Source organism: Micropterus dolomieu, linkage group LG14, assembly GCF_021292245.1.
Source record: "Micropterus dolomieu isolate WLL.071019.BEF.003 ecotype Adirondacks linkage group LG14, ASM2129224v1, whole genome shotgun sequence".
Classification (NCBI taxonomy): Eukaryota; Metazoa; Chordata; class Actinopteri; order Centrarchiformes; family Centrarchidae; genus Micropterus; species Micropterus dolomieu.
The window spans coordinates 27,122,022-27,139,524 of NC_060163.1; the positions used below are offsets into that span (position 1 = coordinate 27,122,022).

General features: G+C 45.8%; 1 protein-coding gene across 3 annotated transcripts in view; it reads left to right on the forward strand.

Annotated features, from left to right (window-relative positions):
- Positions 1-16,963, forward strand: part of prkg1b (protein kinase cGMP-dependent 1b) — a 61,944-nt gene extending 44,981 nt beyond the window's left edge. For all 3 annotated transcript variants that reach the window (XM_046068691.1, XM_046068689.1, XM_046068690.1), the window contains 11 exons: positions 5,002-5,067; positions 5,658-5,732; positions 9,706-9,802; positions 11,541-11,680; positions 12,241-12,330; positions 12,800-12,941; positions 13,985-14,148; positions 14,237-14,359; positions 14,446-14,508; positions 14,588-14,654; positions 15,704-16,963. In XM_046068691.1, coding sequence (XP_045924647.1) covers positions 5,002-5,067; positions 5,658-5,732; positions 9,706-9,802; positions 11,541-11,680; positions 12,241-12,330; positions 12,800-12,941; positions 13,985-14,148; positions 14,237-14,359; positions 14,446-14,508; positions 14,588-14,654; positions 15,704-15,802 — 1,126 coding nt within the window. In that variant the 3' untranslated portion in view covers positions 15,803-16,963. The remainder of the gene's footprint in view (positions 1-5,001; positions 5,068-5,657; positions 5,733-9,705; positions 9,803-11,540; positions 11,681-12,240; positions 12,331-12,799; positions 12,942-13,984; positions 14,149-14,236; positions 14,360-14,445; positions 14,509-14,587; positions 14,655-15,703) is intronic.
- Positions 16,964-17,503: the final 540 nt, after the last annotated feature.

Below are 17,503 nucleotides of genomic sequence, written 5' to 3' on the forward strand. Positions count from 1 at the left end.
CTGTGCTCTTAGGAACCTTAAGTGCAGCAGAAATTTTTTTGTAACCTTGGCCAGATCTGTGCCTTGCCACAATTCTGTCTCTGAGCTCTTCAGGCAGTTCCTTTGACCTCATGATTCTCATTTGCTCTGACATGCACTGTGAGCTGTAAGGTCTTATATAGACAGGTGTGTGGCTTTCCTAATCAAGTCCAATCAGTATAATCAAACACAGCTGGACTCAAATGAAGGTGTAGAACCATCTCAAGGATGATCAGAAGAAATAGACAGCACCTGAGTTAAATATGAGTGTCACGGCAAAGGGTCTGAATACTTATGACAATGTGATATTTCAGTTTTTCTTTTTTAATAAATTTGCAAAAATTTCTACATTTCTGTTTTTTTCTGTCAAGATGGGGTGCTGAGTGTACATTACTGAGAAATAAAATGAACTTTTTTGATTTTTGGAAAATGGCTGCAATGAAACAAAGAGTGAAATATTTAAAGGGGTCTGAATACTTTCCGTACCCACTGTACATGCATGGAATTTGCTTTGGTATCTTGGTGCATAATAAAAAACATAGAAAATATAAAAAGGTAAAACAAGTACTGCAGGTGAAGAATAATACTGTTCTGTATGGTCAAGGGAGTGTGAGAGTCGGTGTCAGTGGAGGTCCTGGACCTTGTTGATGAGGCCAGCTGCAGATGGGAAGAAGTGTTCTTGTGGTGTGAGGTTTTGGTCGGAGGGGAGTATCTGAAACAGTTTGTGTTCAGGGTGGGAGGGGTAGAGGTCCTGGAGGCCTAGTTGGATGATAGATTGCAGCCAATCACCTTCTCTGCAGAGCGAATGATGCGCTGCAGCCTGCCCTTGTCCCTGGCAGTGGCAGCAGCGAACCAGATGGTGATGGAGGAGGTGAGGATGGACTCAATGATGGCGGTGTAGAAGTGCACCATCATTGTCTTTGGCAGGCTGAACTTCTTCAGCTGCCGCAGGAAGTACATCCTCTGCTGGGCCTTCTTGGTGAGGGAGGTGATGTTCAGCTCCCACTTGAGGTCCTGGGAGATGATGGTGCCCAGGAAGCCACAGTGGTGACTGGGGAGTCACACAGGATGATGGGGAGGGTGGGGCTGGGCTCTTCCCGAAGTCCACGACCATCTCCACTGTCTTCAGAGCGTTGAGCTCCAGACTGTTCTGGCTGCACCAGGTCACCAGATGGTCGATCTCCCACCTGTAGGCGGACTCGTCCCCACCTGAGATGAGCCCAATGAGGATGGTGTCATCCGCAAACTTCAGGAGCTTGACAGACTGGTGACTGCAGGTGCAGCTGTTGGTGTACAATGAGAAGAGCAGAGGGGAAAGAAAGCAGCCCTGAGGGGATCCGGTGCTGATGGTCCTGGAATCAGAGACATGTTTTCCCAGCTTCATGTGCTGCTTCCTGTCCGTCAAGAAGTCTGTGATCCACCAGTCAGGCACGCTCAGCTAGGACAGCTTTTCCTGCAGCAGAGCTGGGATGATGATGTTGAAAGCTGAGCTGAAATCCACAAACAGGATCCTGGCGTAGGTTCCTGGGGAGTCCAGGTGCTGGAAGTGAAGGGCCATAGTTACTGCATCTTCTGTGAGTGGGTCTGTAGTGGATTTTAGGTGGGACAACAGAAGGTGCTCAAAAGGGCAACGGGCCCTGTCATCTTTGTTTTTCGTCTTTGATTTGAAGGAGACTTGCACATGGCATGTCTCCAGAGAGGTGTGCCTCAACAGAGCTTCAGGCAGAGCCTCCACAAAGCAACTGGGCCGGACTCTGTCTCCCCGTCCACCCTGAAGCATTGTGCCGCTCAGCTGTTTTTGTTTTTAACACCTCACTGGAGACATGCCATGTGCCAGCCTGCTTCAAAGCCTCCACCATCATCCCTGTCCCCCCAAAAAACTAACTGAACCAGCAGTTATTTTATGGTAGAAAAGTTATGTAATGATGCTCGGTCACTTGCTGCTAGCTATAAATCTAAAGTTGCTATTAGCAAACTTACTAGCTAACACACTTGGACATTGGTAACTTTGCTGTTAGTACTCCTGCGTCGGTTGCTAGCTTTGTTGGCTAGTTCGCCACTCAAGTTTCAAGCAACATTATGCTACTGCTGGTTGGAGAATGGTGCTGGTGTTGAGCCGAAGTCAGCAAGCAGGCAACGTAACCGGGATCAGCAGCCTCTATGGATGTAACGTTAGCTAACAGCAGAGACAGAGGACATTGAAGGAGAAATTTAAGAAGAGAAAAAAAGAGAGATGAACCAGAAGCTGCCGGACGTTGGTGAGAGGAACGACCAGTCTGACCTGGTAACAGCTGAACACCTCTAATGTCTCCATACACGGTGGTCTGGCTGGACTCGTGAGGACAGGGATTGATTTGTTTCCCTGAGGACAGGGATTGATTTGTTTCCCTTGTTTCAGTCAATTCTCCACAAAAGAATCAAAGTCTCATACATGTTTCCACCTGTTTAAAACCTCAGGGGCGTCAGCCAGCACTGACCCACCATCACGCACAAACATTTTAATCACACACACACAGTATTAGATGGTTTTGGGTCTGGTTTTCATAATACCATCTCTTCTCAAAAAGCACATGAACTGATATAACTTATATAAAGCTGCAGGACGTGAGGCAAAGACACTGTGCGAGGTGACTGGGACAGGTGCACACAGGTGTCCTAAAAACAACAGGAAGTGAGTAGTTTAGCCGCTCACCACCTTCAGCAGGTGGAGCTGCAGCTCATGGAGGGATGTTTAAGGTTCTTTAAAACCCTTACGAAGTCAGGAATTGCTGCATTTTGTGTCATACATCTCAAAGTCATAACTCAAATCTAAACAGAGACATGAAACATGTTTTCAGATTGAGTATGACCGTTTCTGTGTGAACACATGATTAAAATACGCTGTTACGGTCGGCGGGGTTAGGTTCTATGTATTATGAATTGTGTGGGAGTTGCATTTCTTTAACGTCATCCCAGGGGGATTACCTCGTGTCATGACTGTCTGTAGATACTGTTAACTTAGTTTTAATACACATTACATTATTCGTTCAGTAGTTGTGGGAACTAGGCTTGGGTTAGTATATTTGTTTTCCACATCTTTTATTTTCAGCACCAACCCTAGTTCTGATTATTTATTCTGACTGACATTATGGGTGGCTGTTACATGGTAGTTTGGTTTTGCAGGCAAGGTCATCACATGAAGATAGGGTTTTGATTTATGTTTTCTTTTTGGACTTCGTGGTTATTAAAGGGCGGCTAGAAAGGTTCGGTTCTTTTGTTTGTTTGTTTGTTGATTTGGCACCACCGCCTGCCCTTCCCCCTGCCTCTCCTTTTCTTACCCTCTTTTGTTTTCCCATGCGCTACATGTTGCTCGACCTTTAAAGAAATGTGTGTAACTAAGATGGTCACTTGGCTGGTTGAACTTGCCTGGTGATATGTTGCTTCCTTCATCCCTAGACAAAACACAAACCGACCAGCGGCCTTCAGACCTTTAATAAACTGCTTCATTTCCTGTGCTGAGATCTGGTGTTATTAAGAGCTGAGACGTGCCGACCGTCGCCTTGAATAACTACAGGACACACAAACACGGCTAGAGACACACGCATTTAAAAAGGTGTGTTTGGGTGAGTTTGTCAGTGCAACATGTAACTATTCCCACTAATGGACAGATTTACATGAGGTGTTGGAAATACAGATAAGGACAGCTGCACACCTGCTTTAGTTATGAGCACATTATGATCAAACAACAAATTAACGTCAAGAAAGCAACATTACTGACTAGTCCAACAGAAAGAAGGGCGGCTCGCCTTCTGTCCTGCAGCCTATTATTTCACGTAGCTCTCCGTGTGATCGTGTGATGATACTGTGGCTTGTTTACTGACCTCCTGCTGCCGTCACAGTTGCTGCTGCTGCTGCTGCTGCTGCTGATTGGATTGAAGTATGTTTCAGTGTTTCCTCAGGGGGGAGCTCTTTTACTGTCACATCGTCAGGTGCATGAGGGTTCTCTGTGAGTCTGCATCTCTGCAGACTTTGCCTGAGTGAATTACCCACAGTTCATGGCGTTGTGATGTTAAATACGGGGTTGCAGGGGGAAGCCTGTGGGTAAACAAACATAGAAGGACCAACTGGTTTGCTAAAAATGATTGAACTGATTATTTGAAAATGACCTCTGGCCCACAGCTCATTTCAAGATCCTGGAACACGTTCAGATCAGACAGCCGGCCCCTTCAGAGCCTCGGCTGTGAAGTATTCGGAACTAGAATCAGAATCAGGCTTATTGTCAGGTACATTTTCACTTACGAGGAATTTGCCTTGGAATATACTGGTGCTTAGCAGTACACATAAACATACAAATATAAATATAGAAAAGTAAAGAGATTACTCAATCTAATACTAATACAAAAAAGTAACAAACGTAAAATAAAAAGTCCCAAACCCACATTTGTTCAGATGTAGTCACGGTACCGTGAAAAGTCACACAGTGCAGCGCTGCCCCATTAAACCATTTCGTGCCCTTGCAACCTCTCGCACTTAAGCACTTACCAGGTGACCTGAGCAGAGTCTGGGAGTGTTCAGGGTTCAGGTCTTTAGAGAGGAGATTAGCACTGGGCCTCTGTCTGCGAGTCTGAGTCCTGCACTCTGTGTGAGGACCAGAGTTTAGACCCTGACAGCGAGGGCGTTGGTGCAACGTGAGGACCGTTTTCTGAAGGAACAGTTTGGAGATGGATTTGATTTGTCTCATCCTCTCTTCTTGGCTGAGCTGGTGTGTTGACGAGTGTGGTTGGTCGTTCAATCCCCGGCTCCTGAGCCTTGAGGGACGCCCAGAGTTGCTCGTGATGGCCATCTGCGTCTATGCTTATGACCGGGTGAAGTGTTTACTTCTGCTGAGTTAGATAAGTTCTCAAATTATGTTTTTTAAAGAGAATCAGGAGCTAAATGTGTCCTCGCACGTTCAGAAGTGCAGACATGTGAGTAATCTGCGTGTGTTTGTGTGTGTGTCCACAGGGAGGATGTCAGGACAGCCAACGTCATCGCCGCCGAGGCCGTCACCTGCCTGGTCATCGACAGAGAGTAAGACTCTCTCACACACACAGTCTTTATGTTTGCATTAGAACACTTCAGTTAAAGTAGGCAACGATATAAAAAGTCCAATTAACAGAAGGTCACTGCAGCAGGAGAAGCTGCTGCTGCTCTCTGCTGGTCCGCTCAGCTCACTGCACCGTCACTGTGCTGTAATGTCATGTGACGATCCTTCAGTGCATTGTCAAGAGAAAAGGGAGGCAACATGAAACCAGATGGATTCTGTAAAATACAGTTAAATATGGCATCGACAGGTCGAAGGTAACTAAGATTTACAAACACCAACAACAAAAGAGGTGAGTCTTTGCTCAAAGTTTTAACCTGATCTACCGGACTCCAAGAAAAGAAACAAAAAGAAAAGATAAACGTCTCTAAAAGGACAAAGAAAAAACATGGGAAAAGCGACAATAAATATGTTGTTATTATTATTGTTTAGAGAGATAAATGCTTTTTATTTTATTTGCAAAAAGTGTGTTTGATCTGTAATAATGTTCTGTTTTATTTACAGGCACTATTAATGAACTAGATTCTCTCACAGACAGTCTGTGTGCTGATTGGCTGACCTCTTTCTTCCTCCTCAGCTCATTCAAGCATCTGATTGGTGGATTAGACGACGTTTCAAATAAAGGATACGAAGACGCTGAAGCCAAAGCCAAGTAGGTTTAATGTACACATATGACACGTGTTCGATATTTACAGGTTATATACGTCCTTTCTCTAAATATCAGCTTCTCAGGACATATTTTCTTTTTGTCAGAACGAGCACATTCCTTCAGCAGCAGACTTTATATTTACAGCTGCATCACAGAGGGAACATGGAAGCGACTGGGCGATTCATTCATCAGCAGAAAATGTATCTGCAAATATTTTCATTATCAAACTTTTACTGGAGGGTATGTTATCTGTGGGACCGTGAAGAGAGAGAGGAGATGTGGGGAGAGAGAGCTGGGGAATGACAGGAAGCAAACAGTCCGGCAAACGGGGGAATCAAACCGGGGACTCGCTGCTCAGCCATCAGGTCGACCCGATAATCCAACTTTTGAAGCAAACATGTGAAACGTTTCTGTTTCCAGCTTCTCCAGCAGCTTTTCTTTGTCATATACGACAGTAAACTGAGAATCTTCATGTTCTGGTCAAGTTAAAGGAACACACCACCTCAAAACGCTGAATCGAGAAAACAATCAGCCGGTTAATAGATGCTGACAAAAAAGAAAACAACAGAGCCACGACAGACCGAACAGTGACGGTGGTGCTTCACCCGTCTGCAGGACCCTTCTACAGAAGTTAAGAGAAGCCTCCTCTGTGTGTTTGTGTGTGCGAGTGTTTACAGCAGCAACAGGACTCCTGTTACGCAACACCTGCTAATAATACCTGCTGCAGCCAGAGAGGTCGCAGCCAGGTCGCCCTGAAGGACGCTGGGGAGGACGGGGGAACATGAAGCAGAGAGCAGTTTGTCGTGTTGGAGTAACGTTAGGAAATAAAGTCTTGTAGCAGCTCCTCTACGAACACAACAAACTCCAACCCCTCGTTTCCACCGCCGTCGTCCTGCAAACTGAGGCTTCAGCATCGACTGCACAGATTCAAAACTTTCTGTACCTACGAGTCATTTCAACACCAACATGTGTTAAAATAGAGCCCAGGTTTAAAAATGCAGATATCACCCTTTAACATTAAGCCTTCTTGAATCACCCCTGGCAGTGTTTAACAGTTTAAAAACGTTTTACTCATCAAAAAATCTAAATAAAGTTAAATGCAGTCTGATGTTCTTAATCTGTAGCTGAAGCCTCCGAGTCCTGCAGGGGTCCATGTTTTGCTTTTTGACACTTCAGCAGGGTGAAGGTTGGCGGGACAGCTCTAACAGTTCGACGCTTTCTCACCATTACAAACTATTTTTAGAGTGTTTATGTGTTGGAGCGTCCTGACCGAACAGCAGCCACTGTTTCTGCAGAAATCAGATCCCACAGTTTCCGGGAAATAGTCCAGTCCCTGTTTAGAGAACCACGCACACACAGATAAGTCTGTTGGGATTACTTTGGCAGGAGTCCATATGTTATTTTGACCTGACATATTGGAGGTTTGCTCCACAGAAAAACTAACCACATGTCATGTTATATGCTGAAAGAGTGCCAACATGAAACTAATTTGAGGGTATAACTGTTGAGGCTGAGAGCAGCTGAGCTAAAATCAAACAAAGCTAGCTGACACAGCTGCTGAATGTTAAATGATGTGCGAGATTTTAAAGCTCTAAACACAACTTAGAGATCTTATCAGCTTCTAAAGCAGTTGTGTTGTGCAGGGTTCTGGTCCTGGTCCTGGTCCTTACTATTTTCAGATACCATGCTGATGTATTTGTTTTTGTCCACACACCGTCAAACAGATCTTCTGGTAGCTCTCACGCAGGTTCTCCCTCATAAACAACCAAACAGGAAGTTACACAACGAGCCCTCCGACCTGAACGATGAAATAGGTCGTCCGACAACACATGAGCGTTTCCTGCACCAGTCCAGCAACAAGCAGCCAGACCTGATCTACGTGATGGAACTCAGTAACGTTCTTTAACCTAAACCTTTAACTAAAAACTTACGTGGTTTCACACGGGACTCCGGGGTTTGACCCATCCTGCCTTGGTAGGCGGACTTTCTCGCAGTGTATAATATTTCACCCGTCATCCTTCTTTGCTGCCGTTGCACGGCGACAAGAGGACGCCACCACAACAAACATGAACGTGGGTTGTAATAATGTGGTCGTACAAACGGGCTATATGGGCGTTTTTCTGGTGAGGACAGTCTCCAGTTACAAGCTGATGCTTCATGGTGAGTCGTGTTTGTGGCACCTGATGAAGCTGAGTCCAGTGTTCGCTCTCTGTTAGCTCTGTGTTTGGTCTCCACCAGTTCCTGAGGGAAACATCTGGCTCTTTAGCTGCTAAATGCTGCACTATGTTCACCAGCTGCTAACGTAAGCTGATGTAGTCCGGAGTTGTACCTGCTAGCATGGATTTAATACTAAATCTAACTATTGATAAATGTTTTACAGAGAAATCCTTTCACAATAGAAGGTCCTAATGTTTCCAAAACTTAGTTAAATAAATCCATAAGGTCTTATTTATGTTGATGAGAAACATAATCTCTCTGGCATTACGTTTCTCTCAGAAAACTTTCAAAAGTGTAGAGTATAAAAACACAATTTCCAGGAGACGGGTTGGCCCTTTACATTCTGGACCGGTCTGATTTGGATCTTGGACTGGGTTTGGTATTTGTAAAGTTGAGCTTCTGGCCTTTACCGGACACCAGACGGTCCTGCTGTGAAAACTCAATTGATGACACAGCAGATGCTGTTCACCTCAGCTTTACATTTCACAGAACTTAAAACTAAACGACTATCGAATGACTTGAAACATTTTAACACCTACAGATCCTGATATGTTCACAGCCAACCAAGGAAACTCTTAACATCCTGGTGAACCTCTGGAAGGTTCGGTGTCCTCTGCTTTGGAGGTCGGGACAGTCTGTCCTGCAATCTATCTGTCACTACGTTTACTGGGTGAACCTCCGAGTAATGTTTCCACGTGCTAAAAATACCAGCAGCAGCAGCGTCCTGCCCTGCGGTCGTCCTCTCAGCTTGGCATTACACCCAGCAGGACTCAGCCGGAGCAGACGAACCTTTCAGAACTTCTCTGTTTCAGTTTGAGCGTGCTCAGTTGGACTTTGTCCAAGTCGGGCACCCACAAACTTCCACACAAACGAAGACAGAATAAGAACAGAACATTTTCCAAAATCCATCAAGACTACAGAGAAGTTTGGTGAGGCCGTCTGATCTGGATTGTGACGGCGTCCCGCTCAGCTCAGGACCAGCCTCGTTTGTAATTTTACTGCACACAGAGCTGGAGGATCTGGCCACCTCACCGCACCACCGGTTCCACCAGGCCAGAACCTCGTATGGGTACCGCCACCGCCGCCCCTACCCTCGCCATGTAAACTGGAGATGGAGCTCTTCCTTTGAGACGGCTCTCTTACAGACTCTCTGCCGAACGTTCTCATGAGGACCAGTCTGGGTCTGATGCTGAAGAGTTTGTTTGCACTTTTGCACTTTGGTTTCTGACCAAGAGACTTTGTTCCAAATTTTGAGGGACTGGACGACTTGATTGATGTTTTTATCTGCAGAACAAAGAACTAGACCGCCGAGATCAGCTGTAGACTTTCAGTTATTTGTTTCCGCAGCAGTTTTGTCCTACACGACTGCTCAGAGTTCTGTTCCCGTATTCCTACATTATATTCTTTGCCGATAAAGCAGACAAGAGACCGCCGAAGCCGAAAAAAGAAAAGCAGTTTTCCAGCTCTCGTACTCGTGGACTAAACAAAGTTTGGAGATGAGAGAGTTGCTTCCCGTCCTGGCGAGGCAGCAGAGAGAGCGGATCACCAGCCTCCCTGCTCCTACGTCCTCCTCCTCCTTCCCCATCACCTCCTTCTCCATTCAAACCTCCAAGAAATTCCCGTTCTTCCACGTGGTCAAATGCTGCAGGTAGAGTACGACGGGAGGGGGGTTTAATGTTGAGATACCGGCTCTGCTGCTCGATCTAAATGTGCTTCACCTTCGAAATGTTTACAGTGTTCATGTGGTTTTTATTTCCAGATACGAGGCGGAGAACGCCTTCTTCTCCAGTCTGAAGCTGGACGACTTCAACATCATCGACACGCTGGGAGTGGGCGGCTTCGGACGCGTCGAGCTGGTACGATCTGATTACTTTATACAATATCAGGTCACAGACCGTTAGATTACACCAACAGGCCTTTAGTTACTGCTACGTTACAAATCAATGTTAATGTGGTTAAACACTCTGAGCGTCCATGTTGTGGATTACTGTGAAACCAGTTTCAGGTGCGTCTGCAGCCAGTTGGATGTTTCTGGTTTACTCTCCAGAAACAGGTGTGTGTGTGTGTGTGTGTGTGTGTGTGTGTGTGTGTGTGTGTGTGTGTGTGTGTGTGTGTGTGTGTGTGTGTGTGTGTGTGTGTGTGCACGCTGTAAAGTATCAGTGCTGGTAACTGGAAACCCGTCCTCATGTGATTCTGACCGCAGAGGCTGACCAGGGCTCTTAAAGGGTTCCCCCTGGTTCTGTCAGGAAGCACAATAAACCAGAGAACCACACAGTGTGTATCTCTTCTTTCATGCTGTAACTCCGCTATTAAACATCTTTAACCAGTTTATCGTGTCTTAACGAGCTTCCTTCGTCTCGGCTGCAGCTGATTGGTTTTTATTGGCTTTGTGAGGCTGTATTAATCCCCGCCGTGTGTTAAGGTGTGAGATGGATGGAAAAAGAAGAGGAGGGTGGGATGTGGTGCATTGCAGATCTGGGGGTCTGGTTTCTGTGCCGCGGGAGGCGGGGTGTGAGGGTACTGAAGGTTGGAGGGGAAGCCCTGCAGAGGGTCTGCCCAAAAACAGGAAGGAATCCCCGCTCAGGGTCTCCCATCATCCCCCTGGAGGTATTTTAGGCGATTAGTCAGAGTGTAACTCTGCCCCAAGGAAAAACCTGACCCCTGACCTGCAGACTGGCTGACCACGAACATGCAGATATTTTCCATCAGAGCAGCGACATTCCTCATCGCTCTTATTTTTGGACAGCTGGATACGATAACAACGAGATCTTTACATTTCATCACAGGAACCTGGTTGTGGTTTAGTTTCTGGTCCTCTGCAGCTCACTTTACATCTTCTGTATAAACACCAAATTTAAAAATGACACGTAGTCGTATCATCACTGTGAGGAAGTTACGGCGGCACCCCCATAAAACCACACCGTGCCAAGTTCAGTTTTTGTAAACAACCCAGGTTTGACCTGTTGATCGGGGAGCTTTACGGGAGCTGGGAGCTGGATTGTGTTTCCTTCAGAGAGAGCCAGGCTAGCGGTTTCCCCCCGCTTTCAGTCTTTATGCTAAGCTACGCTAACCAGCTGCTGGGTAGCTCCAAATTTAGCGTACAAACATGAGAGTGGAATCCAGTGGCGTCCAGAAATAGAGGATTGCGTCATGCTGTATTAACGTCACAGTGTGTGTGTTTAACCACAGACCGTTTTCAGCTGACCAGTAAACACCGTGAATATTTCCAAATGTTTTCAGCTGGATGACGATGTATTTTGGGGGTTTTGAGAGTAACGATGTAACATATAATTACCTCGTTAACATGCGGTTATTTAAAGTAGATGTAAGTAAACTCAATTTCACTTCAAGTCCATCTCCTAAATACTTTGGAAACGTCGTCCACCAGGATTTTAAAAAGTTAAATCACTGCTGTTCTTCTGTTATGATCAGCACAACACTGAATCCCTGTTGTTGTATTGTGAACCTCCTTTGTTTAGTCGTTTTATTATTATCCTACGGCTCAGAGGAAGAGGAGGCATCAGGCTGAGACGGTCACTGCTGGTTTGAGTGACAGGAAGGAAAACAGAGGAATGACTGGATGTTCTTCTTCAGGTGCAGCTGAAGAACGCGGAGGCGAAGACGTTCGCCATGAAGATCCTGAAGAAGCGTCACATCGTCGACACGAGACAACAGGAACACATCCGCTCGGAGAAACACATCATGACCGAGGCGCACTCCGACTTCATCGTCAGGTCAGTAGAACCATCATCATCATCATAACTGAAGCTATTTTATATTGAACTCATTGATTTTCTGTCTCAGAATTAAACATATTTAGCAGCTGGGAAAAAAAGTGAACATTATCTTTTGTGTGTTTTGACGTAAGTTATAATAAAAAATGTTTTATTATAACTTACGTCGTTCATGAAGTTTGACAAAACCTCTGATCTCAAGCTCCACCCTTCATTTCTCAGTTTGCTCACACGACCTAAACACGGCATTAACGTAGACTATTTATAGCTGTACATCATTTCAAATGGTAAAAAATAAACTTTCATGAAGTTAAAAAGTCAGCAGTGTTGGTTCCAATCTGGCAGATTAACAAAATAAAACCATCAAACAAAATCAATTGTTTAGCTTTTCGTCCTCTCCGACAAAATAAAAGCATTGCTAAAAATATTTGTAAAAGGTTTGTTTGTAATAAAACTAAATAGATCAAATGATACATGAAAATGGAAAACACGACAGAGAGATGGAAGCTGACGGATGGTTCTGTCTCAGGTCCTGATGCAGCTTTACTGTTTGTGTTCAGGTTGTACCGGACGTTTAAAGACAGTAAATATCTGTACATGCTGATGGAGGCCTGTCTGGGAGGAGAGCTGTGGACGATACTGAGGGACAGGTACACATCTCACACAGATCAATCCAATGCCGGGATGTTTCCTAAAGACCAGAATAAATATCAGAGAAGGAAAGAGTTCAGGTTGGTCACTTTCTGACGCTTAAATAAATGGAAATGTTTAGTTTTTGAACAGAATATTTATCGATTAGTCGAAAAACGACAGAAGACATTTTGATAATTGGTTGATCATTTAAACTCACATTTTCTCTGGCGTCAGCTGCTCAGGTGTCTCAGATTGTGAACATCTCTGTTTCGGACACAACGAGACATCTGAAGACGTCACTTCAGATTCAACATACACGAATCAGCAGATTAAAACAGTTATTTTAGCAGCAGTCAGTGTTTGCCGACATGGCGGATAACAGAAGGTAAAAAATTTAGTTCGACAAACGTGAAACCTAAAGGGGGAAAAACAGAAGTCCGGCCGAGGGCCAGAAACACCTCTGAGATCTTAAACTCTGTATTTCAGGGGTTCGTTTGAAGATGCGACCACCAGGTTCTACACGGCCTGTGTGGTCGAAGCGTTCGCCTACCTGCACGCCAAAGGCATCATTTACAGAGACCTGAAACCTGAAAACCTCATACTGGACAGCCGGGGATACGCCAAGCTGGTAATTCCACACTCCCTCATAACATACATGTTACATATTTACATGTCCAACAAGTACGGGAAGCAACACGATGGGGCCTTTAGATGATAACTTAATATGTCAGTAGCAGTACATAACCAGCTTCACGGGTAGGATATACTGTACCATACAGTTGGCAGTCAGACGTCACAACAGACGTTGGCAGTTGGCCGTTAAACGTTGCCATGCAAAACGCCATTTCTACAAATGTGTTCCGCAGAGTCATAATAATTTATGAGAATTCCAATCTCAGTTTGATGATGGCGATAGATCCTGGTCCTCCCAACCTGTACGATGTTCAAGTTTGCTGTGTGGTGAACACACGGTAGTTGCACCTGGCATACTCTGCTTGGGACCATAATTTACTAAATGAACATCACGCTGTGTTGAAGAAGACTTGAAACTAGAGACTGAGGGAATAAATCAGCTGACAAGTAGAAACATTTTCTCTCTCTCTAACAGTACATTAACATTTGTTCATTTAGCTGACGCTTTTACCCAATGCGACTTACAGTTGCTATATAAATCAGAGGTCGCACGCCTCTGGAGCTGCTAGGGCTTAAGTGTCTTGCTCAGGGACACATTGGTGGAGGTGTCACAGTGGGAATCAAACCTGGGTCTCTAACACCAAGTGCATGTGTCCTATCCACTGCACCATCCCCACCCCACACAGTCACACTTCTTTCTGCAGCCAGTGGAGTCGCCCCCACTCAAACGTCGCTCTTCAAAAGTGACGTCTGCTGGCCTCACTTGGCCTCACTTTTCAGACCCGGAGGTTCCTCCTAGGGAGTCCTCAGGAAATGAATCAGGACCCCCCTGAAGGCCCCTATCGTGTCAGCTGATCGCTTCAGTATTTTACATTACAGTTATATTCTAAACTAAAAGTAGCTGACGATGTTGGAGTCAGTAACGTAGTTCATCCTCAGGAGGGCGAGCTTGAGTGGCAGTGACCAATGACAGTTTTACATGATCAAAACGAAGAACAATAAAAATAAAGTGAATGTGTTTAATTTTGTCTTTTCCAGGTGGACTTTGGTTTCGCCAAGAAGATCGGCGTTTGCAAGAAGACGTGGACGTTCTGCGGGACGCCGGAGTACGTCGCTCCAGAGATCATCCTCAACAAGGGTCATGATGTCTCAGCAGACTACTGGTCTCTGGGCATCCTGATGTACGAGCTGCTGACCGGCAGGTGAGGACACAAACGGGAGGGACAGTAGAGTTCAGTAGAGTCAAACGGCTGTTGTTCAGCGTCCTGAAGCGTCTCCGTTTGTCTCCAGTCCCCCGTTCTCAGGTCCAGATCCAATGAAAACCTACAACATCATCCTGAGAGGCATCGACATGATCGAGTTCCCCAAGAAGATCACCAAGAACGCCGCTAACCTTATCAAGAAGCTCTGCAGGTAGGGGGCGCCGTGTGCCCGGGCAACTCAGATGAACTCATTGTTTTCATCTCCAAAATAAATATGTGAACCGTTTGTGTCTCCAGAGATAATCCCTCCGAGAGACTGGGAAACCTGAAGAACGGAGTCAAAGACATCCAGAAGCACAAGTGAGTGAGTTGGGAGGAAGCTGACTTTCAGTTTGGTTTAAATACAAGATGAAACTAACGTGTTTCTCTCCGTGTTCAGGTGGTTTGAAGGTTTTAACTGGGACGGGCTGAGGAAAGGAACTCTGACTCCGCCCATCACACCTGACGTGAGTTGAAATAAACTCTAGATTCTTTCCTCTAAGACAACAAACTCATGTTAGACTGATGAAGGCACTGTTAATGTACTGAAACACACCAAGCCAACCAGGTGATGTGGAGTAACCGTCGCCACTGTATGTTCAACCGATCAGCCGTAACATCGTGACCACTGACAGGTGGAGTGAATCTGGTTATCATGTCACCGGTCATGCATCAGGCAGCAGGTGAACATTGTGTCCTCTGAGTCGAAGTGTTAGAAGCAGGAAAAAACGGGCAGCGTGACGATTTGAATGACTTTGACAAGGACCAATGTGATGGCCAGACGACTGGGTCAGAGCATCACCGGACCGGTCTGCAGGGGTCAGAACCAGAAGTGGTCCAAGGAAGGAAAAGCGGAGAACCGGTGACAGCGTTGTGGACGGCCAAGGCTCACTAATACCCGTGTGGTCCGATCCAACAGACGAGCTGCTGTGGGTCAAACTGCTGAAGAAGATGATGCAGGTTCTGACAGTGTCAGAACGCACAGAGCATCCCACAGTGGAGTCCAGGCCTCGACGGGTCAGGGCTGCTTTGGTGGAAAAGAAGCAAGTGGTCATAATGTTCTGGCTGATCGGTGTATACTGCAGTATTTATATATCGTGAAATTGTACATTTTCTGGTAACTCAATTGAGAAGCTGGCCATTACCAAAAGAGAAATTGCACAAAGACGGGTTACGATCTCACCCCCATATATGACCTCCTGCTCTGTCTATTTGAAGACTACATGATGACTTCTGAGCCAGCTCCATGAGACCATGACATTAGCTCATAAATTGGCCTTTGAACTCAGATTAATTTGTAACATAACTTAGAGACACATAATTGGAAACAGTTTAACGGTAGAACAACAAACCAGAATATGTGTTTGGACTAATCCAGCAAAGTAAGTGCCCAACAAATGAAGTTAACTTCAGTAAGTATTTATGCCACAAACCCAGCTTGAGTCTGTTGTTGCACGTCTTTCTGTCTTCTCATCTCCTGTCGACTCTAACACACAAAAAATGTTGTTCTCTTCAGGTTTCCTCTCAGACCGACACCAGCAACTTCGACAGTTTCCCTGAAGACACAGACGAGCCGCCGCCAGACGACAACTCCGGATGGGATTATGACTTTTAGTCCAGCTCACATCCAAATCCCAAAACCTGGCACCCTACGTGGAGATCCAGATCTCAGAAGAAGACGGCTTCTCACCAGGCTGAACAAAGAACCTTCATGTGCCAGTTGGAGGACGTTTTCACCCACAGCACCTTCCTGTGACCTGGGCGCTGTGGCCTTCAGATCCCCAATGCTTTGTAGCCACATTGTGTCTCCAAATGATTTGAGTGTGTTGAAGGCAGCAGAAGGAAAAAGAATCACCGGAAGCTTCTCACTGATCAAACGGGTCCCATCTGCTCCCTCTAACTGGAGGAACCTTGAGCTGGAAGATGAGGCGGTTCGAGGATGAGACAAACCACCTGTTGGCTTCAATGGTTTGTCCCGGTCTCCAAGACCAGGGCCCCTAGTTCATCAAGTCCAAGTAGACTAAGAGAGAGATTGGACCTTAGTTAGTGATGACACCCAGAAACCTGCTGCTTACACCCATCAGTGAAGCCGCCACAGGCTGAAGCTGGTAACTCTAACGGGGGGTCAAGGACTTTTGTCACAAAGTGCTTCCCCTAAAACAAACGTGTTTAATCAAATGGACATACGGAAAAGCTGGACCAGTGCAGTCAGACAGTTTTCCTGTTTCCAGAAGCTAAACAGGCATCGAATCGTCCCTGCAGATAACTCCCAATGAGTTCATATCATAGGTCATAGGCACAGAGGCCCTGATTTTCTGCAACCAATGGAAAGCCTTTGCTCCTGTCAAGTGTCCTTGATCATTGTCTGAACCCCCACTGCTACTACTGCCTGTGATATCTTATTGTGTTTGTGCTGTGGAGGCAGTCATGGAAGTCCTGAGGGGCTCCTCTAACCCTGTGAACCCAGGTTAGGCGCTCTGACAGCGGGCGGGAGACGTTTGTGGTCCGTTCGACGAACAAACGACGACTAACTCAAGGTCACCGTGATGCCTTCACTTCTCATTTCATTTTCGGGAACTTCCAAAGACAGAAAGACAAAAGGTTTGGGTGTAGCAGCTGCGGACGTGATACGAAAATGTCTACTTTTAAACTTTCCTTTCACTTTGGTGATGTTGTGAATCTTCGGATCATAGCGTGAGAACATATATTTTGTACATATTTCCAAGACAGACACATTTTTGCACGCACCCACACACACTCCATTCTCAGAACACATGCACGAGCTGTTTGTTTCGAGGTGTTTCAAGCTTGAGAACGTTTCAGTATTGTTCCCTATTTTCGCGTCTCCGGCTCTTTTTAATGACCTGGTTCCAGATCTCAGAACCACCTCCCACACAGGTCTGGTGTTGTGTTCACTGACGGCCTTTTCCCCAGTTACTAAAACACACAAGCCAATCAGAGCTTTGTCTGCGGGATGAGATGTTTGCAGCTGTAACGGTTAAGTAAGCTGAGTTCCAGAAATAACTTCATTTGCTCATTAACAGAACCGGATGACCGAGGTCCATCTGTTCTGGACTTTTCAACCTTACCACACGGTCTTCTTCTGCAGATGGAGTTTGCTAAGTGCTCAGAAACAAATCCATGTGCAAACTCCCTCTGCTGACGACGCTCGTGTGATATTGTGGTTCTGACTGGAACATATTTCTTTCTGCTCAACATCACACACGTTGAGTCACCGTTTCTGGCAGCCGTGACAAATGCAAACAACATCAAATGAAGCCAAAACAAAATGGACGTTCATTTCAGACTCGAGCTG